This window comes from Callithrix jacchus, chromosome Y, assembly GCF_049354715.1.
Source record: "Callithrix jacchus isolate 240 chromosome Y, calJac240_pri, whole genome shotgun sequence".
Taxonomy (NCBI): domain Eukaryota; kingdom Metazoa; phylum Chordata; class Mammalia; order Primates; family Cebidae; genus Callithrix; species Callithrix jacchus.
The window spans coordinates 5,275,610-5,302,425 of record NC_133525.1 but is presented as its reverse complement, the minus strand read 5'-3'; the positions used below and the strand labels follow the sequence as shown (position 1 = coordinate 5,302,425).

The following is a 26,816-nucleotide window of genomic DNA, read 5'->3' as shown; positions in this document are numbered from 1 at the left end:
TTTCCCAAGAATCTGCGCTCCTTGGGCCTTCTGTGTTCTGCTCTGACCTGCTCAAGTCTCCACCAGAGATCAGCCCTAAATATAGCTCAGCCATCAGGGAAAATGTGCATACCGGGGCACCTGTCTTTCCATTCCCCGGGGTACACCCCAAAGAGTAAGAGACAAACGTGGGACAGAGGGCCTTCTGAGATGCGAGGGCAGAAGCTGCATTCTTACACCAAGGCTGTGCGGACATCAGCCTTCATCACGGGCTGTGACTCTCACACCGAGACGTCCGCAGCACCCTCCATCACAGAACCAGCGTCTTCCCTTCCCTTATGTAAGCCGTGCCTCGGGGTAAGCGTTTGTCCCTTTTTTTTTTTTTTTTTTTTTTTTTTCTTTCTGGGGTTGTTATGCTTGGGGTTAGCTATGAGTTGGGCGCAACTTGAAAGCCCCTTCCGTGTCCAACACAGAGAGAGAGAGAGGGACAGAGAAGGGTCAGCCGCGTCTCTCCGTTAGCACCCTGTTTCTTTTACGGGAATATCCCTGCTCACCAATACCGGGGTGCAGGGTGTGAGTGGGGGAAAGACGAAAAAAGGGGACTCCCAAAGAAGGGGTGACATGCAACACCAGGAGGAGGGCGACATCCACCACTCAGCGCTGCGCGGGACAGAGTGGTGGAGGGAAGGCAGGGCGGTGGGAGGGTAATGGAGAGGCTCGCGGGGCGAGTGGAAACGCGTGCTCTCCCCGCACCTCCGCATCCGCGAAGGGAGGCTCCTGCCCCGCGCCGCAGCCCGTCCCCGCGCGCTCGCCCCCGCGCCTCCCTCCCGCGCCCCCGCTCCTCCGGCCGCCCCCGCGCCCCCCGCCGCCGCCTCCGCCCGTGGACCGCTGCGCGCTGCTGCCCCGGGGGGCTGGCGTTTCCACCTGTCACCGCGCCGCCGCCGCCGCCCAAGTTTTCAGAGAACTTACCTGGCGCGTCGTGTGCCTCCGGCTCTTCCCCATGGCAGCCGCCCCCTCCTCCCTCCAGCTCCCCGGGCCCCCAGCGCCCCCCGCCCAGCCCTGCGGCCGCCGGGCCCGGTGAACGCCAACAGCGGGGACTCGGGGGGTGGGAGCCCCGCGCGCAGCCGCCCGCACCCGAGCGCTCCGGCTTCCGAGCAGCCACGCAGCGTCCGTCCCGGGCAGGAGCATTGCGGATGCCGCGCGGGGCCGGCGCGGGGCTCCGGGCGCTCTCGGGGGTCGTGAGCGCCGCGCCCCGCGCCCCCGCACGCCCCCCACCCGCCCGCGCGCCCCGCCGGGGCCATGCAGTCTCTCATCTCGCCGGTGACCAAGGTGATCCTGGTGACCCTGTTCATCTTCGCCATCCTCCTCATCCTCTACGTGATTCTCTGGTACATCTGCCGCGATGTGGACTGCGACCACGGCATCTGAGCGTCGCGGGACCCCCGGGCCGCCACGCGGGGGGCGTCCGCGGCGAGAGGGCCCTGGGGACTGAGCGGTCCCGTGGTGCCCTCAGCTTGGCGCTCGAGACCCCCGCCCCGGGCCCCGCCGCCGGCCCTGCACCGCCTCCTGGCCTTGACCTTCAGCGACGCGCCGGGGAGAGCCGGTGAGTGCAGTCGCGCGGCCGCTCATGGGGCCAGGGCGGGGGAGCCCCAACTTCGGGGAGGGCGCCAGATCCGGACGCGATACCGAACCCGAGGATGCGCGGAGCCCGGGGTTCCCCTGGGGACACGGGAAGCGGCAGGCGGCAGTGCAGAGGGGTGGGCGCCGGCCCGCCCTGCTCCTCCAGGTCCGTCCCACCTTCCCACCCACTGCGCGCCCTGGGTCCGAGGACCAGACGCGCTCCCGCCTGTGGCCGCCACCCGGGGAGCAGGACGCGCGGGCTCTCGGGTGGGTCTGTGCGCTATTGCACACCACGCGCTATCGGGTCCCCAGTCCTCTGCCCCAGCGGTGGGGACCCCGCACTCAGGTGCTCTATCACCTCTACTGACAAAAAAAAAAAAAAAAAAAACCCGCTGAGCGCAGTGCTGGGAACCGAGTGAGCGTCATCCACCGCCAAGGCACACCTCTAGGGACGAATGGAAAACAGAATTTAAACCAGGTCGGAAGCCTTTTTGCCTTTTCCACACCTCCAGGTGCCCCCAGGGAAGCCTGGGGTGCAGCGGGGGTAGGAGCTGTCCCTTAAAGTCCTCTGGCCCCTGCTCCAGAAGGGAGAGTGACGGACGTGACAATGATGAGGCTTTGTCCCACACCAATTGTGACGGGCAAGTTTGGGAAGGTGAAGCAATCTTTGACTAAATAAACACCTTCTGAGACAGAAAATTGCCTCCCTTTGAATATTTCTCTGGGTGGGGGGGAACCCTGTGAGGAAAAACACCCACTTTATGCACGGGCAACCTGCTGGGATGTCTCCCTCTGGTAATCAGGGCAGACAGCAGCTGTTTGGGGGCTCACCTCGGATCTTACTGAGCTTTTCTGCGCGTTGTTTAGGTTTGTGGATTCCTCCGTGATTCAGTTTCCAGACACTTAAGGGTTAAGGAGACAAAAAAAATCCTGGGACTTTTGATCCTAGGATAATGTATAGATTGCTTGTCCTGAGAGTCTTTGGAAATTCAATGGGACTGCGAATGTGTGATTTGGGATGGTTAGGGTGTGAGTGTGAATGTGTGTGTGTGTGTGTGTGCGCGCGCGCGCGTGTTTGTTTTCTGTAGTCAAAATTGGAGCCGAGGCAGTGAGTGATTCTGCAGCACCTAAGCCACAGAAGCCGGAGTCTGCAAAGCGCGGTTGGGGGCAGCTGTCAGGCTCGCCTCCGGGACAGGACAGGCCTGTCCTCAGCCTGTCCCCCCCACCCCCAACTCCCAGGTCACTTACCCAAATCTACGATTTTTACAGCTCAGTTCACAAAGACTCTCTGACAGCAGAACAGACCGGTGTGTTTGAAGCGCTGCCTGTGCTGCTGGTATGAAATTAACTGGAAAGAAACAGGGTAGACGCTTGATTAGGAAAATCGAAAATGGGATGCTTTGCAGATTATTCCCCGAATGGAGGAAAAGGCTACTGAGCTTCACCTAGGACATCCCACCCAGGGAATCCAAAATTAAGCCAAGCACATTCCCAAGGGTCTAGTCCAATAGAAGAAGGAAGATTCAACCCAAGAAGCCTGTTTCTCAGGTGAGGGTCTGGGAGGAAACAGGGCTGTGGGCATCCATCATTAGTGGTGCTTGTGTGGGAAAGGTATGAAAACGCAGTTACCACCGAAACCAGATTTCAGCCACTAATCATCCTCCCCCTAAACATGACAGCTGGGTCCGAGTCCCATCTGGTGATTTCTTAGAGCTATACATTCTCAGCCTGTCTTGGATTAGTCTTCTTACATAAAATTTCAATTTCAACAGAGCAATGTTTATTCAGTTTCCCCGAGAATGTCCTGTCATGAATTAGAAACTAGCCATCTACATATTGATTTTCTATGAACGATTACATTAAATTTCCTACTTAGTAGTCACTGCCGTGCCCGCTGAAAGCCTCCTCATATCATCAGAACAAAACGCAGGGCTTCAGAATTCAAATGGCAGGGCGTGCAGCAAGTCACAAGGCACACAGCTAATTAACACTCTTGTGGAAGAAGAACACTAACACCCCTGGCAGATACTCTTCTTCCCCCAAGTACACAAGGGTAGAACCGGAAGCCTTTACACAGAAGGAAATCACACGGCCTCGGGCCTGTGCAGCCTCCTGCGTGATGTACAAAACACCTTCCCCTGCGGCGTTCTTCCGAATCTATGCCACCGGCCTGGGAAGACGCCAGGTTGCCGCTAACACTCCTGTTTCAGGTACAGAAACCAAAGCAGGTAGAAGTCAAGGTCACCCAGCGGGTCAGTGCAGAGCTGTCACTGGAAGTGACACAGACTCACACTTGGAGCTTTTGGCTAGAGATTGGGTTTCTTTCTCCCCTTGTGGCTCTTCTCTGGGATCCTCTTTTATATCCACCAGTTCACACTGGTTTACCAAGGGAGTTCACATCCGTTTACCAAGGGAGTCCTTAGATCATCGTGACCATTTTGGTATTTTCTTTGCTGTGTTACCCAGGCTGGAGTGCACTGGTGCAATCTCAGCTCACAGAAACCTCTGCCTCCTAGGTTCAAGCAACTCTCCTGCCTCAGCCTCCCGAGGACCTGGGATTATAGGCACCTGCCACCACGCCTGGCTAAGTTTTGTATTTTTAGTAGATATGGGGTTTCACCATGTTGGCCAGGCTGGTCTCGAACTCCTGACCTAGTGATCCACCTGCCTCAGCCTTCCAAAGTGTTGGGATTACAGGCGTGAGCCATGTGGCCCAGTCCATTTGCATATTTCACACCTAAAGAAGAGAGAGAGTGTGTGAGTTTTACAACAGCCGCATGGCCACTCAGGATGCTTTGCTGGAACCTAGAAGCATAAAACCTAACTGAGCAGAAGGACACTCAATAAAGCCGGGAAGAGTCCGACAAGTCAGAAACCTCTGAGCTATTATCTTAATTTTCTGTGGACAGCCCACGGATGCAGGGGTGGATAGAGTACTGTCAAAACACCTGTGCTTTCCTACAAATAACCATTAGACCGAATAGTTGCTGAGTGTTTGACTCGGCACCAACCTGAAGTTACAATAATATTATGTACATTGTATTTTACCCTCTGACAGCAAGAGGAATATAATTAGTACCCCAATTACACAGAGCAGAAAAATAAGGCTGGAAAAAAAACGTTATGTAACTTCCCCAAGAATAAAAGAAAAAACTCATCGGCCACCAAGCTTTTACTCATGAATCTGTAGCAAACATGTGTGTCTGTGGTGTGTGTGTGTGTTTGTGGTGTGTGTGTGTTTCTGGCATGGTGTGCTTGTGGCGTGTGTGTTTGTGGTGTGTGTGTGGTGTGTGTTTGTGGTGTGTGTGCGTTTGTGGTGTGTGTGCGTTTGTGGTATGGTGTATTTGTGGTGTGTGTGTTTGTGATGTGTGTGTTTGTGGTGTGTGTGTTTGTGGTGGGTGTGTTTGTGGCATGGTGTGTTTGTGGTGTGTGTGCTGTAGTGTGTGTGTGCTTGTGGTGTGTGTTTTTGTGGTCGGTGTGTTTGTGGTGGGTGTGTTTGTGGTATGGTGTGTTTGTGGTGTGTGTGTTTGTGGTAGGGTGTGTCTGTGGTGTGTGTGTGTCTGTAGTGTGTTTGTGGTGTGTGTGTTTGTGGTGTGTATGTTTGTGGTATGCTGTGTTTGTGGTGTGTGTGTGTGTTTGCGCCATGGTGTGTTTGTGGGGTGTGTGTGTTTGTGGTGTATTTGTGGTGTGTGTGTTTGTGGGGTGTGTGTGTGTTTGTGGTGGGTGTGTTTGTGGTATGGTGTGTTTGTGGTGTGTGTGTGTTTGTGCTGTGTGTGTTGTGGTGTGTGTGTTTGTGGTGTGTGTGTGTTTGTGTCATGGTGTGTTTATGGGGTGTGTCTGTGTTTGTGGTGTGTGTGTTTGTGGTGTGTATGTTTGTGGTATGCTGTGTTTGTGGTGTGTGTGTTCGTGGTGTGTGTGTGTTTGCACCATGGTGTGTTTGTGGGGTGTGTGTTTGTGGGGGTGTGTGTTTGTGGGGTGTGTGTGTTTGTGGTGTGTATGTTTGTGGTATGCTGTGTTTGTGGTATGCTGTGTTTGTGGGGTGTGTGTGTGTTGTGGTGTGTGTGTTTGTGGTATGGTGTGTTTGTGGTGTGTGTGTGTTTGTGCTGTGTGTGTTGTGGTGTGTGTGTTTGTGGTGTGTGTGTGTTTGTGCCATGGTGTGTTTGTGGGGTGTGTGTGTGTTTGTGGTATGTATGTTTGTGGTATGCTGTGTTTGTAGTGTGTGTGTTCGTGGTGTGTGTGTGTTTGCACCATGGTGTGTTTGTGGGGTGTGTGTGTTTGTGGGGGGGGTGTGTGTTTGTGGTGTGTATTTGTGGGGTGTATGTTTGTGGTATGCTGTGTTTGTGGTGTGTGTGTGGTGTGTGTGTGATATGGTGTGTTTCTGGTGTGTGTATGTGTTTCGGTGTGTGTGTTTGTGGTATGGTGTGTGTGTGGTGTATGTGTGTCTGGTGTGTGTGTTTGTGGTGTATGTGTGTTTGTGGTGTGTGTGTGGAGTGTGTGTTTGTAGGGTGTGTGTGGGGTATGTGTGGTGTGTGTGTGGTGTGTGTGCTTGTGGTGTGTATGTTTGTGGTATGCTGTGTTTGTGGGGGGTGTGTGTGTTTGTGGAGTGTGTGCTTGTGCCATGGTGTGTTTGTGGGGTGTGTGTGTGTTTGTGGTGTGTGCATGTGTGTATATAAAATCACCCAGAAGTTTTAAATTATGTTTCTACTTTCAGATCTCTTTTAGGGTTTAAAATTAGTCATTTTCTTTTAAGTTTTTAAAAATTGATTATGGAATAACTGCTAATTATTTCTAGACACTGCTCACACAGGTTTCCATTTTTAACATATTTTATGTATTTTATTTTTAAGACAGGTCTGGCTCTGTCACCAGGGCTGGAGTGCAATGATGCAGTCTCGGCTCAATGCAACCTCCGCCTTCCGGCCTCGGGCAGTTCTCATGCCTCAGTCTTCCGAGTGGCTTGGACCATGGTCCTGAGCCATCACACCTGACTGATTTTGGGACTATTTACTAGAAACGGATTTCATCACATTGGCCAGGCTGGTCTTGAACTCCTGACCTCACGGGATCCACCCACCTCAGCCTCCCAAAGTACTGGGATTTCAGGCTTTTGGTGTATTTTTTAATGCATATTGACAATCAGTCATAAAAAAATTTAAAAAGTGAATTCAACAGTTTTTCTGTATTTTAGAAGTTATTAGTTATGTCCATAGTGTAAGGAAAACTCTCTTATTTTAAAAGGCCATGTTAATATATGTATATACATTATTATTATTATTTTGAGAAGGAGTCTCACTCTGTCGCCCAGGCTGGAGTGCAGTGGCACAACCTTGGCCTCTTGGACTCAAGCAATTCTGCCTCAGCCTCCTGAGTAGCTGGGATTACAGGCATGCGCCACCACGCTCGGCGAATTTTTGTGTTTTTAGTAGAGGCGAGGTCTCACCACGTTTGCCAGGCTTGTCTCGAACTCCTGACCGCAAGTGATCTGCCTGCCTCAGCCTCCCAAAGCGTTGGGATTACAGATGTGAGCCACGGCGCCCAGCAAGTATATTTTATTTATTCCCAATTGTAAAGATTTTTATGAGTCTTAAAAAAAAGAGCCTTAAAGTGAACCTTCTGAAAAAGTGACCCTAAATGCGTTTTGCTTGCTTTCCCATATAATGTGAAGACCCTTCTAAAAGCCGCCGTACTTGCTTTCTGCAGCCTTCCAAACTTAAGGGGAAGGTCCCCCACGCGGCAGAGAGGGCCTCCTGGAAACTTCAGCTTCTGTGCAAGAAGACTGGAGGGAAGTGGGCAAATTTGAGTCGTATGGAAGCCTGAGATGGAGCAAAGCTTAAGAACATGTAGACAGTAAGTCGAGGGACAGTAGCTGGGACTTATGAGAGGGCATGCTCAGCTAGAGGAACTTTCTAACGCTGATCATTAAGGGCAGGGCACAGTGGCTCACCCCTGTCATCCCAGCACGTTGGGAGGCCGAGGTGGAAGGCTTGCTTGAGTACAGGAGTTCAGTACCAGCCTGGGCAGCATACTGAGACTTCATCTCTAAGAAAGAACAAAAAGGGACCAGGCACAGTGGCTCACGCCCATAATCCCAGCACTTTGGGAGGCCGAGGCGACAGATCACTTGAGGTCAGGAGTTCCAAACCAGCCTGGTCAACATGGGGAAACCTATCTCTACTAAAAATACAAAAGTCAGCCAGGCATGGTGGCACATGCCTGTAATCCCAGCTACTCAGCAGGCTGAGGCAGGGGAATCACTTGAATACAGGAGGCAGAGGCTGCAATGAGCTGAGATTGGACCACTGCACTCCAGCATGGGGGGGGAAAAAAAAGCAAAAAGAGAGAGAGAGTGAGAAAGAAAGACAGAGAGGAAGGAAGGAAGAAGGGAGGGAAGGAAGGAAGAACAGAGGGAGGGAAGGAGGGAAGAAAGGAGGGAAGAAGGGAGGGAGGAAGGATGGGAGGGAAGGAAGGAAAGGAAGGAAGAAGAGAGGGAGGGAGGTAAAGAAGGAAGAAGGGAAGGAGGGAAGGAATGAAAGGAAAGGAAGGAGGGAGGGAAGAAAGGAAGGAGGGAGGGAGGGAAGGAGGGAAGGAAGGAAGGAGGGAAGAAGGAAGGAGGAAGGGAAGGAGGGAAGGAGGGAGGGAAGGAAGGAGGGAAGGAAGGAGGGAAGGAGGGAGGAAGGGAAGGAGGGAAGGAAGGAAGGAGGAAGGGAAGGAGGGAAGGAGGGAGGGAAGGAAGGAGGGAAGGAAGGAGGGAAGGAAGGAAGGAGGGAGGGAGGGAGGGAGGGAAGGAGGGAAGGAAGGAAGGAGGGAGGGAGTGAAGGAAGGAAGGAGGGAGGGAGTGAAGGAGGGAAGGGGGAGGGAAGGAAGAAAGGAAGGAGGGAAGGAAGGAAGGAAGGAGGGAAGGAAGGAACAGGCAGCCTCAGAAGGGGTCTTGCTTGCTTGTGTATTTCCCCAAGGGAGGTGTGGAAGTCGGGGAGGAAACACAAAGAAGCAAGTCTGTGGGTCACCAGATAAGAACAACTGGCTCTTGAATGTTGACTGGGTAAACAACGAAATGAAGGCAGAAATAAAGAAGTTCTTCGAAACCAATGAGAACGAAGACACAACGTGCCAGAACCTCTGGGACACATTTAAAGCAGTCTCTAGAGGAAAGTATATAGCAATAAGTGCCCATATGAGGAGAATGGAGAGATCCAAAATTGACACCCTATCGTCAAAATTGAAAGAGCTAGAGGAGCAAGATCAAAAAAACTCAAAACCCAGCAGAAGACAAGAAATTACTAAGATCAGAGCTGAGCTGAAGGAGATTGAGACACGAAAAACCCCTCAAAAAATCAATAAATCCAAGAGCTGGTTTTTTGAAAAGATCAACAAAATAGACAGACCACTAGCCAGATTGATTAAAAATAAAAGAGAGAACAACCAAATAGATGCAATAAAAAATGATAAAGGGGAAATCACTACAGATTCCACAGAAATTCAAACCATCATCAGAGAATATTACAAACAACTCTATGCACATAAACTAGTAAACCTGGAAGAAATGGATAAATTCCTGGACTCCTGCGTCCTCCCAAGCCTAAACCAGGAGGAAGCTGAAACTATGAATAGACCAATAACAAGGTCTGAAGTTGAGGCAGCAATTAAGAGCCTACCTCACCAAAAAAGCCCAGGTCCAGATGGGTTCACAGCCGAATTCTACCAGACACACAAGGAGGAGCTGGTACCATTCCTTCTAAAACTATTTCAAACAATCCAAAAAGAGGGAATCCTTCCCAAATCATTTTATGAGACCAACATCATCCTGATACCAAAACCCGGCAGAGACCCAACGAGAAAAGAAAACTTCAGGCCAATATCCATGATGAACATAGATGCAAAAATCTTCAATAAAATATTGGCAAGCCGATTGCAACAGCAAATCAAAAAACTTATTCATCATGATCAAGTAGGATTCATCCCAGGGATGCAAGGCTGGTTCAACATACGCAAGTCTATCAACGTAATTCACCACATAAACAGAACCAAAAACAAAAACCACATGATTATCTCAATTGACGCAGAGAAGGCATTTGACAAAATTCAACAGCCCTTTATGCTAAAAACCCTCAATAAATTCGGTATCGATGGAACGTATCTCAAAGTAATAAAAGCTATTTATGACAAACCAACAGCCAATATCATACTGAATGGGCAAAAACTGAAAGCATTCCCTTTGAAATCTGGCACTAGACAAGGATGCCCTCTCTCACCACTCCCATTCAATATAGTACTGGAAGTTCTAGCCAGAGCAATCAGGCAAGAAAAAGAAATAAAGGGTATTCAAATAGGAAAGGTGGAAGCCAAATTGTCTCTATTTGCAGACGACATGATAGTATACCTAGAAGACCCCATCGCCTCAGCCCAAAAACTCCTGAAACTGATAAGCAACTTCAGCAAAGTCTCAGGATATAAAATCAATGTGCAAAAATCACAAGCATTCGTCTACACCAATAACAGACTTAAAGAAAGCCAAATCAAGAGCGAACTGCCATTTGCAATTGCTACAAAAAGAATAAAATACCTTGGAATACAACTCACAAGGAACGTAAGGGACCTCTTCAAGGAGAACTACAAACCACTGTTCAACGAAATCAGAGAGGACACAAACAGATGGAGAAACATTCCATGTTCATGGTTAGGAAGAATTAATATCGTGAAAATGGCTATACTGCCCAAAGTAATTTACAGAATCAACGCTATCCCCATCAAGCTACCATTGACTTTCTTCACAGAACTGGAAAAATCCACCATGAACTTCATATGGAACCAAAAGAGAGCCCGCATAGCCAAGTCAATTCTAAGCAAAAAGAACACAGCGGGGGGCATCACACTACCGGATTTCAAACTATACTACAAGGCTACAGTAATCAAAACAGCATGGTACTGGTACCAAAACAGAGATATAGACCAATGGAACAAAACAGAGGCACCGGAGGCAACACAACATACATACAACTATACAATCTTTGATAAACCTGACAAAAACAAGCAATGGGGCAAGGATTCCATGTTTAACAAATGGTGTTGGGAAAACTGGCTAGCCATGTGCAGAAAGCAGAAACTGGACCCCTTCCTGACACCTTACACTAAAATTAACTCCAGATGGATTAAAGACTTAAACATAAGACCTGGCACCATAAAAACCCTAGAAGGAAATCTAGGCAAAACTATCCAGGACATAGGAGTAGGCAAGGACTTCATGAACAAAACACCAAGAGCATTGGCAACAAAAGCCAAAATAGACAAATGGGACCTAATGAAACTCCACAGCTTCTGCACGGCAAAAGAAACAGTCACTAGAGTGGATCGGCAACCAACAGAATGGGAAAAAATTTTCGCAGTCTACCCATCTGACAAAGGGCTGATATCCAGAATTTACAAAGAACTCAAGCAGATTTACAGGAAAAAAACAAACAAGCCCATTCAAAATTGGGCAAAGGATATGAACAGACTCTTTACGAAAGAAGACATATATGAGGCCAACAAACATATGAAAAAATGCTCGTCATCACGGGTCATCAGAGAGATGCAAATCAAAACCACATTGAGATACCATCTCATGCCAGTTAGAACGGTGATCATTAAAAAATCTGGAGACAACAGATGCTGGAGAGGATGTGGAGAAATAGGAACACTTTCACACTGTTGGTGGGAGTGTAAATTAGTTCAACCATTGTGGAAGACGGTGTGGCGATTCCTCAAGGCCTTAGAAATAGAAATTCCATTTGACCCAGCAATCCCATTACTGGGTATATATCCAAAGGACTATAAATCGTTCTACTATAAGGACACATGTACACGAATGTTCATTGCAGCACTGTTTACAATAGCAAAGACCTGGAATCAACCCAAATGCCCATTGATAATAGACTGGATTGGAAAAATGTGGCACATATACACCATGGAATATTATGCAGCAATCAGAAATGATGAGTTCGTGTCGTTTGTAGGGACATGGATGAATCTGGAAAACATCATCCTCAGCAAACTGACACAAGAACAGAAAATGAAACACCGCATATTCTCACTCATAGGTGGGTGATGAAAAATGAGAACACATGGACACAGGGAGGGGAGTACTAAACACTGGGGTCTATTGGGGGGAAAAGGGGAGGGCCAGTGGGAGGGGGAGGTGGGGAGGGATAGCCTGGGGAGAAATGCCAAATGTGGGTGAAGGGGAGAAGAAAAGCAAAGCACACTGCCATGTGTGTACCTACGCAACTGTCTTGCATGCTCTGCTCATGTACCCCAAAACCTATAATCCAATAAAAAAAAAAAAAAAAAAAAAAGATGGGATTATTTTGAGGCTTCCATAAAAAAAAAAAAAAAAAAAGAATATTTACATACCTTCCAACTTTATATCACTGAAAAAAAACAAAGTTCTTTAGCAGAAATAAACATTTTGGAATTCAAGATAAGTGAAACGGGAAAAAAAGAATCGGGTTGAAAATGTCGCTCTTGCTCTCAAAGCTGTTCTGAGTTCATGAATATAGAGGTTGGGAATGTTGCTCGGGTTACTGTGATGCTCAGTAACCCTCTTCTCCTCCTTCACCCTAAAACGAAGGTCCTTTTCCATCTCCTCCCCTCCGGCCCTGCTCCACAGGTGTTCATATTGCAACTTGCCTGCATTGCAGATGTCTGTAAAAGAGGAGTGGGGAGGAGGCCGAAAGATAACAGAGAGTTCCACCATGCTGACAGACAGGGAGACCCTGTCTCAGAATAAATAAGCAGTAGATAAAGAACTGCCCACTGGGGATCTGAAAGCCGTGTTGCCAGCAGCCAGCAGAGGCGGTTTTTCACGTCATTGTGCTGTCTCTTACCATCTAACCAGACTCACCCTCCACTCCACCCGCCTCCACCTGTGTCTGACTCCTCAGGTGACGATGCATAGCCATCCCTTGGCGCTGTTTGCATGAATGCAATGATTCAGGTCGTCAGTGAGACCACCACCCAGAATGCTCATGAACACCCTCAGGGAAAATGGATGGACGTCATTAGGGAAAGAGAAAAGCTAAGTGTCCCCCAAGCCCATCCGTCAATGCTGGTCTGATCACAGCACCTCGATGCACTACTCCTCATTGCTCATTCCCACCTGTGTGAAGTGTAGATCACATCACGATGGAAGCTAAGTGAGTTACCATGATTTTCTTTATTATTTTTATTTTTGGAGACGGAATCTCAGTCTGTCGCCCAGGTTGGAGTGCACTGGCGTGATCTCGGCTCTCCGCAACCTCCGCCTCCAGGTTCAAGCGATTCTCCTGCCTCAGCCTCCTCAGTAACTGGGACTACAGGCACCTGCCACCACACCTGGCTAATTTTTGTATTTTTAGTAGAGACGGGGTTTCACTGTGTTGGCCAGGCTCTCTCAAACTCCTCACCTCAGGTGATGCGCCTCCCTCGGCCTCCCAAAGTGCTGGGATTACAGGCGTGAGACACCGCACCTGGCCAGTTTTCCTTAATATCTCATATTTTAGGCTGGGTGTGGTGGCTCACACCTGTAATCCCAGCACTTTGGGTGGCTGAGGTGGGTGGATCACGAGGTCAAGAGATCAAGACCATCCTGGTCAACATGGTGAAACCCCGTCTCTACTAAAAATACAAAAAAATAAAATTAGCTGGGCATGGTGGCATGTGCCTGTAATCCCAGCTACTCAGGAAGCTGAGGCAGAAGAATTGCCTGAACCCAGGTGGTGGAAGTTGCTGTGAGCCGAGATCATGCCATTGCACTCTAGCCTGGGTAACAAGAGTGAAACTCCATCTCAAAAAAATATATATATTTCATCTTTTAGTATGACACTGATGGACAATTCTAACGGGAATTACGATAACATGGAAATTACGATAACATGGAAATTAGATCTTACCTACCACAAAAGACAAAAGAAAAGAAAAAAAAAAACTATCTAACTGAATAAAGAACTTTGGGAAGGCCGAGGTGGTCAGATCACTTGAGGTCAGGAGTTTGAGACCTGCCTGGCTGACATGGTGAAACCCTGTCTCTACTGAAAAAGAAAAATTAGCTGGGTGTGATGGCAGGCACCTGTAATTCCAGCTATTGGGGAGATTGAAGCAGGTGAATCTCTTGAAGCCAGGAGGTGGAGGCTGCAGTGAGACGAGATCAGGTTCCAGCAGTTCTCCGGCCTCAGCCTCCAGAGAGTAGCTGGGATTACAGGTGATCCTCTCACCTCAGCTTCCTGAGTAGCTGCGACTACAGACATGTGACACCACAGTAAGCAACACATAGGGTTTCCCCAGGTTTTCCAGGCTGTTCTCAAACTCCTGGTCTCTGACCCTCCTGCTTCAGCCTCCCAGAGTGCTAGGATCAGTGGCATGAGCCACCCTGTTCAATGCAAATATTATTTCTTTTCTTTTTTTTTGAGATGGAGTTTCGCTCTTGTTACCCAGGCTGGAGTGCAATGGCGCGATCTCGGCTCACTACAACCTCTGCCTCCTGGGTTCAGGCAATTCTCCTGCCTCAGCCTCCTGAATAGCTGGGACTACAAGCACGTGCCACCATGCCCAGCTAATTTTTTGTATTTTAGTAGAGACGGGGTTTCACCTTGTTGACCAGGATGGTCTCGATCTCTTGACCTCATGATCCACCCACCTCGGCCTCCCAAAGTGCTGGGATTATAGGCGTGAGCCACCACACCTGGTCTCTTTTCATTTTTTTAACTGCTTTTTTGTTTTTTTGTTTTGTTTTGTTTTGTTTTGAGACAGGGTCTCACTCTGTTACCCAGGCTGGAGAACAATGGTATGATCTTGGCTCACTGCCACCTCCACTTCTCAGGTTCAAGTGATTCTCCTGCCTCAGCCTCCTGAGTAGCTGTGATTATGAGCATGCGCCACTGCGCCTTGCTTAATTTTGTATTTTTGGTAGAGATGGGGTTTCATTATGTTGGCCAGGCTGGTCTCGAACTCTTGACCTCAGGTGACCCACCCACCTTGGCTTCCCAAAGCGCTGGGATGACAGGCATGAGCCACTGCACCCGGCACAATCAGCATTTCAGTATTCCCTTCCCTCCTGCAGGGGTTCCCCATCTGGGGACAAATGGTGGGTGGCACAGTAACCTTCAGAAGTGCAGAGAGATAAGGCATGCTTTCCTCGGGGGCAGGAAAATTAATTCAACCGACAGCAGGACTCGTGAGCAGGACGGCAGCGCCAGCGTTGCAACCAGGAAGGACAAGTGGCTGTTGAGCGTGGATTCATTCAAGGCTTGAATATTTATTTTTCCGGAGCTTTAATTGATTTAAACGTAAGCAGCCACATGTGGCATGGCTAGAATTGCAAGCTGTGGACTGTTTGATTCACTCGTTGCAGTAGTTTGCTAAGGCTACCGTAACAAAAGACCACAAACTTCGGGGTATAAACAAGGGATATTGACTCCCCAAGTCCTGGAGGCTGGAGGTCTGAGATCCAGGTGTGGGCAGGGCTGGCTCCTCCTGAGGCCTCTCTCCTGGGCTTGTGGACGCCGTCTTCTCCCCGTGTCCTCACAAGGTCGCCCCTCTGTGTCTGTGTCCTCATCTCTTCTTCTTTTGATATCTCTTAGTCCATTTCAGGCTGCTGTCACAGAATACCATAGACTGGGTGGCTTAGAAACAGCAGACGTTGATTCTCCCACAGTCCTCTGGAAGACCTCTGGAAGCTGGAGGTCTGAGATTCAGGTGTGGGCAGGGCTGGCTCCTCCTGAGGACTCTCTCCTGTGTCCTCACAGGGTCATCCTTCTGTGTGTGTCTGTGTCCTCACCTCCTCTTCTTATAAGCACCCCAGTCCTCTTGGATGAGGGTTCACCCTAATGACATAATTTTCACATCGTTATCTCTTACCATCACAATGGGAGCTAAGGTTTCCACATAGGAATTTCAGAGAGACACCATTTAGCCTGAAACACTCCTCTAACAAACCTTTCCCGGCTCTTCCGTACCAGCAGCTGTAATGCTGGGCACACGTGGCTTCTGCTCTCTCAGTATAAATTCCCTGTTGGGGACATGGCAAGGTTATTGGATAACCGTGGTGCATTTTGATCCTGGGTATAAAAGAAGTGCAGACAGCATGTCATAAAACATCTGGCAGACAGACCTCACAGTCTCTGTGCTCCAGAACACGGAGGAAGAACTCCAGTGGGGCTGGGAGGAGATTTTTCAGCCATCATGATCCTCAGCGCAGCCCTGAAGGTCAAGGCAGACTCTCCAGTTAAAGCTAGTGCAAGGTTCATTCCAGGTAGTGGAAGCCACGGGACATAGGATCATTCATGCATGCACACATATGCACATATATGCATGCGTGTACACACACACACACACACTTCCATGCTGAAATGCAGCAAATTCTGCAGCTCAGTTTGTGTTCCAGAGCCTGCTACTGATCAGGTTGAGATATGTCCTGAGACCAAATCATTGCTCAGTGCCTTTTTTGGTTTTTTTTTAAGATGGAGTCTTACTCTGTCACCAGGCTGGAGTGCAGTGGCACGATCTCGGCTCACTGCAACCTCCACCTCGCAGGTTCAAAAGCTTCCCTTGCCTCAGCCTCCTGAGTAGCAGGAATTAGAGGTGTCCACCACTACATCCAGCTAAAGTTTGCATTTTTAGTAGACACAGGTTTCACCATGTTGGCCACGATGGTCTCTATCTCCTGACTTTGTGATCTGCCAACCTTGGCCTCCCAAAGTGCTGGAGTTATAGGCATGAGCCGCCGTGCCTGGCTGGCTCAGTGCCTTTTTAACCAGGCTTCCCTCCCTTCGTCTGCAATCGCTCTCTTCCTTTGAATCTCAACCTCAATCTCTGTTTCTGGGGAACCCACCTTATGACCACACCTTATCCACATAAGCGTTAGCAGGTAAGGAACATGATCGTCACTCAATAGACGTGGTGCCTGAAGTCCAACTCACCTGGACAACGTCCACCACTAAGGTTGAGCACCATAATTCTCCCCTGAGGGCCTTCTGCCTCCAGGATTTATAAGGAAGCAGAGAAAGCAAGGAGCTGATAAAGCTTCTTGTGTATGAAGATTGGAGATCTAGAAAGTGACTCTGAAACGCATGCCGTACCTGGAACATAATCAATGCATGCTGGAAACAGATGTTTGGTGCCGCAAGAAAAAGTTAGCACTGAGACAGAGGATCTTTCAGCAACGCAATTTTTACTTCCTGTGCTACAGGAAGGGGACCCTCACTAGCCATCGTACCACAAGAGTACAAGGAATAAAGGAAAACACACACATTTATCGCTTACACATATGGGGGTCATCCTTACTGCTGTGTCTGATCTCCAATGGCTGGAGCCAGACCTCACCATCTAAACTAAAACCTGATTGGCTGACAACTTAAAACTTTTCTAAACAGGTGAAAGCCATGGAGAGCTGGGACACGCCTGTGAGCACGTCCAGCACTGATATCTCGGTGAAAGTACAAGGATGTAGAATATACCACGTGCCTGTGAGCACGGCGTGTCTAACAGCTGCATAGCATAGGGCTTCACAAAGAGTTATCAGCACACCTATGTAGTCCCCTAACTCGGGTTAGCCTACCTGACTCCATCTCAGCAGTAAGCTCCAGCCCGGCCTCTCCCTCCCTGCCACAGCCCCCACAGGTGCATAGCTGGGTCGTGCTGCACTTAGATGCCTTGAAGCGTTAAAGTATGAAGCATACTGTTCTTCACAGTTGTAATGTAACCACAGCCTGCTTGGCAAGCCCACCTGCTACTGTGAGGAACTCCCCTTTGATGATTGCGTAGAAAGCAGCGGAACACCCCTCTTAGTGGCTGTATGGGAAGTTCCCCCTGCTGCCATCTTTAATGCCTCCTACTGACTTGCTCTTTCTGCTTCTGTAAAATTCCTCTTCAGCTAGGCTCCCCCTTCCCTACCTAAACAAGGCACAAAGGGAAATCGAGATTTTGAGCGGGAGCTGACTCTCGATTGCTGGCTGATGAAGGACTCTTTTTTTTTTTTTTTTTTTTTTTTTCCTTTTTTTGAGACGGAGTCTCGCTCTTGTTACCCAGGCTGGAGTGCAGTGGCGCGATCTCAGCTCACCGCAACCTCTACCTTCCGAGTTCAGGCAATTGTCCTACCTCAGCCTCCTGAGTATCTGGGATTGCAGGCACGCGCCACCATGCCCAGATAATTTTTTGTATCTTTAGTAGAGACGGGGTTTCACCATGTTGACCAGGATGGTCTCCATCTCTTGACCTCGTGATCCACCTGCCTTGGCCTCCCAAACTGCTGGGATTACAGGCATGAGCCACCGTGCCCGGCCAAAGGACTCTTAATTTGGAACTCAGAACGTCTTAATTTGGTTCCGTCTGACTTGCTTGGTTACAACACTTATTCTTTAACAAGAAAGGAAACTTTAAAAAGGAACTTTTCTACTCCCCACAGTGCAGGTCAAACGCAAACCCATCATCCTGTGCCCTGTTCCCTCTGGCACTCCTCCTGCTCCCTGGAGTAGGGCAGACAGCCTGACTGTTAGGTTTATGCCTCTGGGTGTATTTTCACGTTTTCCCGGGACCTCCCAGAATCACTGTGTCAGAAAGCAGTCCAGGGATGCTTCCATGAAGGTGCCTCCCCAAACCCTAAGGCCACCCTCTGTGCCTCTCAAACTACCCCATCTTGTTGGCCATCTGACTGTGTCTGCTGAGCATCAGTCTCAGGGAAAGACACAGTAATTGGTGGAGACCTACCCATTCCTTTTGTTTCTTTCTTTTTGTTTTGAGATGGAATCTAGCTCTGTCTCGCAGGCTGGAGTGCAGTGGCATAATCTCAGCTCACTGCAACCTCTGCCTCCTGAGTTCAAGTGATTCTCCTGCCTCAGCCTCCCCAGTAGCTGGAACTACAGGTGCAGGCCACCACGTCCAGCCAATTTTTGTATTTTTAGTAGAGACGGGGTTTCACCATGTTAGCCAGGCTGATCTTGAACTCCTGACCTGAGGTGATCTGCCTGCCTTGGTGTCCCAAAGTGCTGGGATTATAGGGATTATAGACGTGAGCCATGGGGCCCAACCCCCACCCATTCTTAAAGATAAGATTCATGGAGTTACAGGTCGGGAAAAGAGCAGATGGAAAGCTGGAACACCTGGTTTGAACTGGCAAGGATTAGGCTCCTTTCAAAAGCTGAATTGGCTGGGACTGGGTCCTGGGGTTAGTTAAGTGTCATGATTACTTTGGGGGATCAACCCATTCTCTCACCAACAGAAGCAATTCAGGAGTTGGTACATGGCATTCTAGTGAACATTTGAGATACTCGAGTGAATGAAAGCCCCTTTGTTTTTGAGATGGAGTTTCACCTTTGCTCCCCAGGCTGGAGTGCAGTGGTGTGATCTCAGCTCACTGCAACCTCCGCTTCCTGGTTTCAGTTGATTCCCCCGCCTCAGACTCCCAAGTGGCTGGAATTACAGACATGCACCATCATCTCCGGTACATTTTTTTATTCTTAGGGGAGAAGGGGTTTCACCATGTTGGCCAGGCTGGTCTTGAACTCCTGATCTCAGCTGATCCACAAGCCTCAGCCTCACGAAGTGCTGGGATGACAGGCGTGAGCCATCGCACCTGGCCAGAAAGCACTTTTCAGTAGGTTTTGAATTCTTTGTGAAAGTATCAAGGACTCCCCTGTGGACTCAGCCTTCATCCCAAGTGCTCAGTATAACTATGTAGTCACTTCTCAGTTGCTCCAATTGATTTCCTGGAATAAGGACAGGTCCCAAGGGGCACTGAATCTTCCTTGATGAAGAGTTCTGCCACTGTCTGAGGTGGAGGGGCTGGGGTCAAATGGGGTTCGAGGAGGAGTGGCAGCCCAGTGTCCATGAACATCATGGGGCTTCTGGGGAACACATCCATGTGGCTACAGCCCCAGCCAGCACTCTAGTGATGGACCCGGAGCCCTGTTTCTGCATTTTCCCTGGATGACCCAGGATTTCAGGGTCTACAACAATTCTACCCGTTAGAAATACAATATGGGCCAGGCACAGTGGCTCATGCCTATAATTGCAGCACTTTGGGAGGCGAAGGAGGGTGGATTACCTGAGGTCATGAGTTCAGGACCAGCCTGGCCAACATGGTGAAACCCCGTCTCTACTAAAAAATACTTTTAAAAAAAAATTAGCCCAGCATGGTGGTTGGCATCTATAATCCTAGCTGCTTGGGAGGCTGAGACAGGAACATTGCTTGAACCCGGGAGGCGGAGGTTACAGTGAGCCGAGATCACACCACTGCACTATTCTAGCCTGGGTGACAAGAGCAAAATTCCATCTTAAAAAAAAAAAAGAAAGAAAGAAATACAATATGAGCTGGACAAGGTGGCTCACGCCTATAATCCTATCACTCTGGGAGGCCAAGGCGGGTGGATCACTTGAGGCCAGGAATTCAAGACCAGCCTGGCCAACATGGTGAAACCCCGTCTCTACTAAAAATACAAAAATAAGCCAGATGCAGTGACTCAAATGTGTAATCCCAGCACTTTAAGTGGCCAATGTGGGCAGATCACTTGAGGTCAGGAGCTTGAGACCAGCCTGGCCAACATGGTGAAACCCCCGTCTCTACTGAAAATACAAAAATTAGCCAGACACAGTGGCTCACACCTGTAATCCCAGCACCTTAAGCGGCCAAGGCAGGTAGATCACTTGAGGCCAGGAGTTTGAGACCAGCCTGGCCAACATGGTGAAACCCCATCTCTACTAAAAATACAAAAATTAACCAGGCATGGTAGCACATGCCTGTGATCCCAGCTACTCAGGAGACTGAGGCAGGAGAATCGCTTGAACTCAGGAGACAGAAGCTGCAGTGAGCTGAGATCCTGCCATCGCACTCCAGCCTGGGCGACAGACTGAGACTTTGTCTCAAAAATAAAATAAAATAAAATATGATCCACATAAGCAATTGAAAACTCTTTGTTAAATACATTAACAAAGGAGTAAAATGAAAACGGTGAAATCAATTTTAATACATTTAATCACTATAAAAGTCTCCTTTTAACAGGTATATAAATGGATATTTACATAAATGTATAAATGCATACTTTATGTATGTTTTTAAATTAATTAAATCTGTACAAATTTTGTTACAATATATTTGTATGCAAATATGTGTATTTAATAACTATATAAAATAGTCTCATTTTAACATGTATGTGTGTATATATACATATATATATATATATATATTTTTTTTTTTTTTTTTTTTTTTTTTTTTTTTTGAGACAGAGTTTCCCTGTTGTTACCCAGACTGGAGTGAAATGGCGTGATCTCGGCTCACCACAACCTCCACCTTCTGGGTTCAAGCAATTCTCCTGCCTCAGCCTCCCGAGTAGCTGCGATTACAGGCACGCGCCACTGTGCCCAGCTAATTTTTGTATTTTTAGTAGAGACGGGGTTTCACCATGTTGACCAGGATGGTCTCGATCTCTTGGCCTCGTGATCCACCCGCCTCGGCCTCCCAAAGTGCTGGGATTATAGGCTTGAGCCACTGCGCCCGGCCATGTATGTATATTTTTATATTTACTTAAATATATGAAGTTACAGTTTCAGTATTTTTAAGTTAATTAAATATGTACAAATTTTATTAAAATGTTTTCCTATAAATATATTTAATCACTATATCAAATAGTCTAATTTCAACATATATATTTATATTTACAGAAACAAATTTATAGCTTATGTATATTTTTCAATGTATTAAATTTGTAAAGAATTTTATTATATTTATGTATAAACATAGTTGTTTTATCACTATATAAAAAGTCTAATTTCAGAATGTATATTTATATAAATATATAAATTTATATTTTATTTTTTTAATGTTAAATGTGTACACACTTTATTAGGATATATTTCTTCCTGGGCACGGTGGCTCACGCCTATAATCCCAGCACTTTGGGAGGCTGAGGTGAGTGGATCACCTGAGGTCAGGAGTTCGAGACCAGCCTGGCCAAGATGAAGAAACCCATCTCTACTAAAAATACAAAAAGTTAGCCATAATCTCAGTTACCCTGGAGACTGAGGCAGGAGAATCACTTAAATCCAGGAGACAGAGGTTGCAGGGAGCTAAGATCACACCACCTTTCTCCAGCCTGGGCAAGAAGAGTGAAACTCCATCTGAAAAAATATATCTATATTTCTATATAAACATATATTTATAAATGTCATAAATGAATATGCACATTTCATAAGCATATAAAATAGTTATATGCGTATACACATAATTTATTTCAAATTTATATTTTTGAGATATGTGTGTAAATATATTTAGAATTGTATATATAGGTATAGCTAGGATTATTTACAATTGTATATATTGTTATTTACGGTATATTAGAATTGTATATGTAGGTAGCTAGAATTATTTAGAATTGTATATATTATTTACAGTATATTAGAATTGTATATATGGTTATTTAGAATAGATTTTGGAATTGTACATATAGTTATTTAGAATAGATTTAGCATTGTACATATAAGAGATTTAGAACTGTATATATCTAGAATAGATTTAGAATTGTATATATCGTTATTTACAATGTATTAGAACTGTATGTGTAGTTATTTAGAATAGATTTAGATTTGTATATATAATTATTTAGAATAGATTTAATATGTATATATAGTTATTTAGAATAGATTTAGAATTGTATATATAGTTATTTAGAATATATTAGAATTGCACATATAGTTATGAGATAGTGTGCATTCTTTTTTCACACCACCTGTTCAAACCCAGTGTGCATTGTACACTTACAGCCCATGTTGGTTCAGATGAACCGGCATCCTTTGGGTGTTTGTTCCCTCCAAATCTCCCGTTAAAGTAGCATCCCCGGCATTGCAGGAGAGGCCTGGTGGGAGGTATTTTGGTCATGGGAATGGATTCCTCATGAGTGACTTGGTGCTGCCCTCGTGGTAATGAGTGAGTTCTCACAGTATTAGTTCATGCAAGAGCTAAAGTTTTGTTTTGTTTCAGATGGAGTCTCGCTCAGTCACCCAGGCTGGAGTGCAGTGACACAATCTCAGCTCATCGCAACCTCCTCCTCCCTGGGTTAAGCAATTCTCCTGCCTCAGCCTTCCGAGTAGCTGGGACCACAGGCACACACCACCACGCCCGGCTAATTTTTGTATTTTTAGTAAAGACAGCATTTCTCCATGTTGGCCAGGATGATCTCAATCTCTTGACCCCATGATCCACCCACATTGGCCTCCCAAAGTTCTGAGATTACAGATGTGAGCCGCCACGCCTGGCCATAAGGAATCTTTACAAAGGAACTTTTCTACTTCCCACAGTCCTGTGGACTAAACAGGAAGCATGGTGTTGAGGAGGATGGGTCAGGTATTTTGCCAAGCTGTCCCTCTGTTGGGATTTGTCTGCAACTTTTCTCATGGTGAGACTAGGGTGGTTGGTTTTGGGCTGGATGACTGCAGAGATGAACAGTCATTCCCATTACATCATATCAAGATACAGACCGTCAGCCTGTCCGATGACTGTGGATGTTGGCCATGATCAGCGCTGAGGCGGTGTTTGTCAGATTCCTCCGATATGAAGTCATTATTCTCCCTCATCATGCGCTTTCAAAGGAAGTCTGTACATGCAACCCACAGTTAAAGAAATGGGGAGTTGTATTTCATCAAATAACTACACAAGGCCGGGCGCGGTGGCTCACGCCTGTAATCCCAGTACCTTGGGAGTCCAAGGCAGGTGAATCACGGTGTAAGGAGATCGAGACCATCCTGGCTAACCTGGTGAAACCCCATCCTTATTAAAAATATAAAAAATTAACTGGGCATGGTGGTGGGTGCCTGTAATCCCTGCTACTCGGGAGGCTAAGCCAGGAGAATCAATTGAACCCAGGAAGCAGAGGTTGTAATGAGCCAAGATCATGCCACTGTACTCCTGCCTGGGTGACAGAGCGACAGTCTGTCTCAAAAAAAAAAAAAAAAAAGAAAAAAAAAATCAACATAAATTATTTGGAACTATTCTGCAAGGTGGATTTGACTGTCCTCGTTCACTTACGTATTTATTCAATGATTCATTGCTTTGGTTACCATCTAATATTTTATTTTATTGCCTAGACTGTTTCAGCTTTGAGCACCAGAAGCTCCCTCAGGTTGGGACTCGTGTCTCTTTGACATACCCCCGTCTTGTTGTCTTGGAGATTTTTGTGTTTGAGCTAGATGTATGGGTATTCCAGAAAATGCAATTTCCTTAGTTTCTGGTACGAGAAGATGGTCTGGGCTTATCTGTAGCATCCAGCTCCATGCTAAGAGTTCACCATTATTTCAAGGGGCCCTGGTTCTTTTTATGTGAGTGTGATATTAAGAACCCATGTGCTGGGTGAAATGACTTGTCAGTAGCATTGAAGGAGTGGACTGGTTGGGCTCAGGGACTCCTATCTGTCAGCACAGCACTTTGGGAGGTTGAGGTGGGAGGGTCACTTGAGCCTAGGAGTTCAACACGAGCCTGGGAAACTTAACAAGACAAAAAATAAAAATAATTATCTGCTTAGTGGCACATACCTGTAGCATTAACAACTCAGGAGGCTGAAGCAGAAGAATTGCTTAAGCCCAGGTGTTCAAGATGACAGGTATGGTCCCCCCACTGTGCTCCAGCCTGGGTAACAGGGGCACACGCTGTCTCCAAGGAGAGCAGAGGATGGGGGAGGGGTGTAATCTTTCATCAGATCGCCATTCATTTTTTTTTCTTCCTCTTTTTTTCCCTCTTTTCTTTGTATCTACTTAGGTCCCCTAAGGCGCTGGAGAACGCTGGCGGCTGTGGAGTCATGTGTTTGCATGCATGACAGGTGCCAGCCAGGGAGCTGTGGGCACATCACCCTGGGAAGCCAGCACCCACAGGCTAGGACTGCAGCGTGCAGGGAGGATCTCTGAAGGTCACTGCTCCGCCCTGCTCTGAAGACTGTCCACCAGCATGTCAACGCAGCTTCCCTGCGGGGGTTGAAGGGTGGGAGGACTGTCAGTCAGGATTAAGGCCATCTCCCCCGCCCATCACTCCTTCTGCCAAGCCATCACCAGGCAGCCGGGACTCATGGGCAGTGTCACCTCCGGGGCCATGCTGGCATCTGTAACCTCCATCCACCCTCGAGGTCCCATCCAGCCAGCTCTGCCCACCTGCCTGGCCCAGTCTGTTGTGAAGTTTCACGCTCCTTCCTCTTGTGCAGAGTCGGAATTCACGGGGGTCACCATGCCCACAGGTACCCCAGTAGAAGTGTTGACTCTTATTACTGGCTAGACCCAACCAGAGGACAAACCAGCTTCAGAGAATGCCATCGTTAAAGTAGGTGCCACTGGGGGGTTTCCGCACTTAACTCTCCGATGCTGTCCCCGCCATCAACCTGATACAGACTTCGTCCCCTGCGAGATCACTTCCTCTCAAGTGCAGACCAGATCCCCCGGGGAAGAGACTCCTCGTCCTTATTGTTGCCAAGTGACCCCGAATATTCCTCTCCTGCCTGTTGCAGAAAAGGAAAAGTCACGTTCTGGAAGAACAGCATTGCCCTACAAATACAAACGAGAGACTCTGCACCTAGAACAAGAGTCCCGGAAATTTCTGGAAGCAAATCTCTCACTTGTGACCATCAGATTCCACCTGATGCCTAATGCACCTTCTCAAATCTCATTACGTGTGACAGCCGCAACGCCCGGTCCAGTGGCCACAAAGGACTCTCCGCTGTGTTTCTTCTGCTTCCTTTAACTCACGAGAGTGAAGAGATGAGGACGAAGGCGGGCCGAACACTGGTCTCTCTGAATGCCCTGGACCGACAGCAGCCCTGGTCACCCACTCACCATCCTGTCCATATGCACCCTGGTGAGCATTTTCTAGAAGCTCCCATCGTTCCGTGTTTGTAGGTGTGATGTGTGCCACCTCCGAGGCTGTCGTAGCTTCCACCTCCTCTGTCTGCAGAGAGGCCACAAAGACAGAGCTGAGAAATTATGGCTATCCCAGAAAATAAAATATTTTTTGAAACCACACAGCACAGGTGTGGGTCTTTGTGTCACTGTGAAAACAGAACCCTGCATACTGTTAGCTTGGTAGCATTTGGATGACAGACAGAGTATTCATGGGCCCTGCAGAGAAGTACGGGTGGAAATGCATTTATCACCTGAGCTTGGTACAGTCTGCTCTTGGTACATTTTTTTATTTTTTTGAGATGGAGTCTCGCTCTGTCCCTCAGGCTGGAGTTCAGTGGCACGATCTCAGCTCACTGCAACCTCTGCAGCTGGGATGACAAGCTCCTACTATCATGCCTGGCTGATTTTTGTATTTTTAGTAGCGATGGGGTTTCCCCATGTTGGCCAGGCTGGTCCCAAACTCATGACCTCAGGTGATCCGCCCACCTCAATCTCCCAAAGTGCTGGGATCCCAAAGTGTGAGCCGGGTGGCATCTGGCTGCATCTACAAAATGAGATGCCTCTCGTATGGTCTCCATAGGTGTGGGAAGGGATGCCTTCTATTAAAATAACCACTAAAAAGGCAGTGTCAGAGCTCCCATGATGATTTTAACACCCAAGCTCTTCTGAGGTCATTTTCCTAAAGGAGGTCTGCTTTCTCCATGTCTGAGAACACAGAACATATTCTCACCCTGTACACAGAGGAGCACCGCACTTCACACTCGCGGGTCTCAGCTTTCCCTGGGCAGGGTCTCAACGTGGGAGCCCGAGCACAAGGCAGAAAAACCTGCCATAAGATTCACACAAGCACCTCCACCTGCTCCAGAACAGGGTCAAAGGCTAAGAGAAAAAGTCTGAAAAACCATATTTTATAAGTACAATCTTAAGTGCACTTGTGATTAAAAAATAACATGGTTTTGGTTTTGTTTTTGTTTTTGTTTTTTTGAGTCAGAGTCTCACTCTGTCACCCAGGCTGGAGTGCAGTGATGTGATCTCTGCTCACTGCAACCTCCACCCCCCGGGTTCAGGTGATTCTCTTGTCTCAGTCTTCAGAGTAGCTGGGACAACAGGTGTGCGCCACCACGCCCGTGTAATTTTGTATTTTTTTTTTTCATTTTTTAGTAGAGATGGGGTTTCGGCATGTTGGCCAGACTGGTCTCGAGCTCCTGACCTCAGGTAATCTGCCCACCTCGGCCTCCCAAAGTGCTGGGATTACAGGAGTGAGCAACCACATCTGGTCAACTCATGTCTTAATACACTTATTTTATTATTAACCCCAAGAAGGAAAATGTGGCAGACACATG

At 47.7% G+C, this 26,816-nt stretch overlaps 1 protein-coding gene across 1 annotated transcript; it reads left to right on the top strand.

The window, feature by feature from the left end:
- The first annotated feature begins 27 nt into the window (after positions 1–27).
- On the top strand, positions 28–25,593 carry LOC118150463 (uncharacterized). The gene is made up of 2 exons (XM_078364511.1): positions 28–1,582; positions 24,347–25,593. The coding sequence occupies exons 1-2, from the start codon at positions 687–689 to the stop codon at positions 24,402–24,404; spliced, it is 954 nt and encodes a 317-aa protein (XP_078220637.1). The 5' UTR covers positions 28–686; the 3' UTR covers positions 24,405–25,593.
- The last annotated feature ends 1,223 nt before the right edge of the window (positions 25,594–26,816 follow it).

What these genes read in the sequence shown, in the direction of transcription:
- LOC118150463 (XM_078364511.1), top strand. Translation starts at nt 687, where the DNA reads ATGGAGAGGCTCGCGGGGCGAGTGGAAACGCGTGCTCTCCCCGCACCT. An exon ending in CGACGCGCCGGGGAGAGCCG is followed by an intron (nt 1,583 to 24,346) that starts GTGAGTGCAGTC and finishes GTATCTACTTAG; the next exon opens with GTCCCCTAAGGCGCTGGAGA.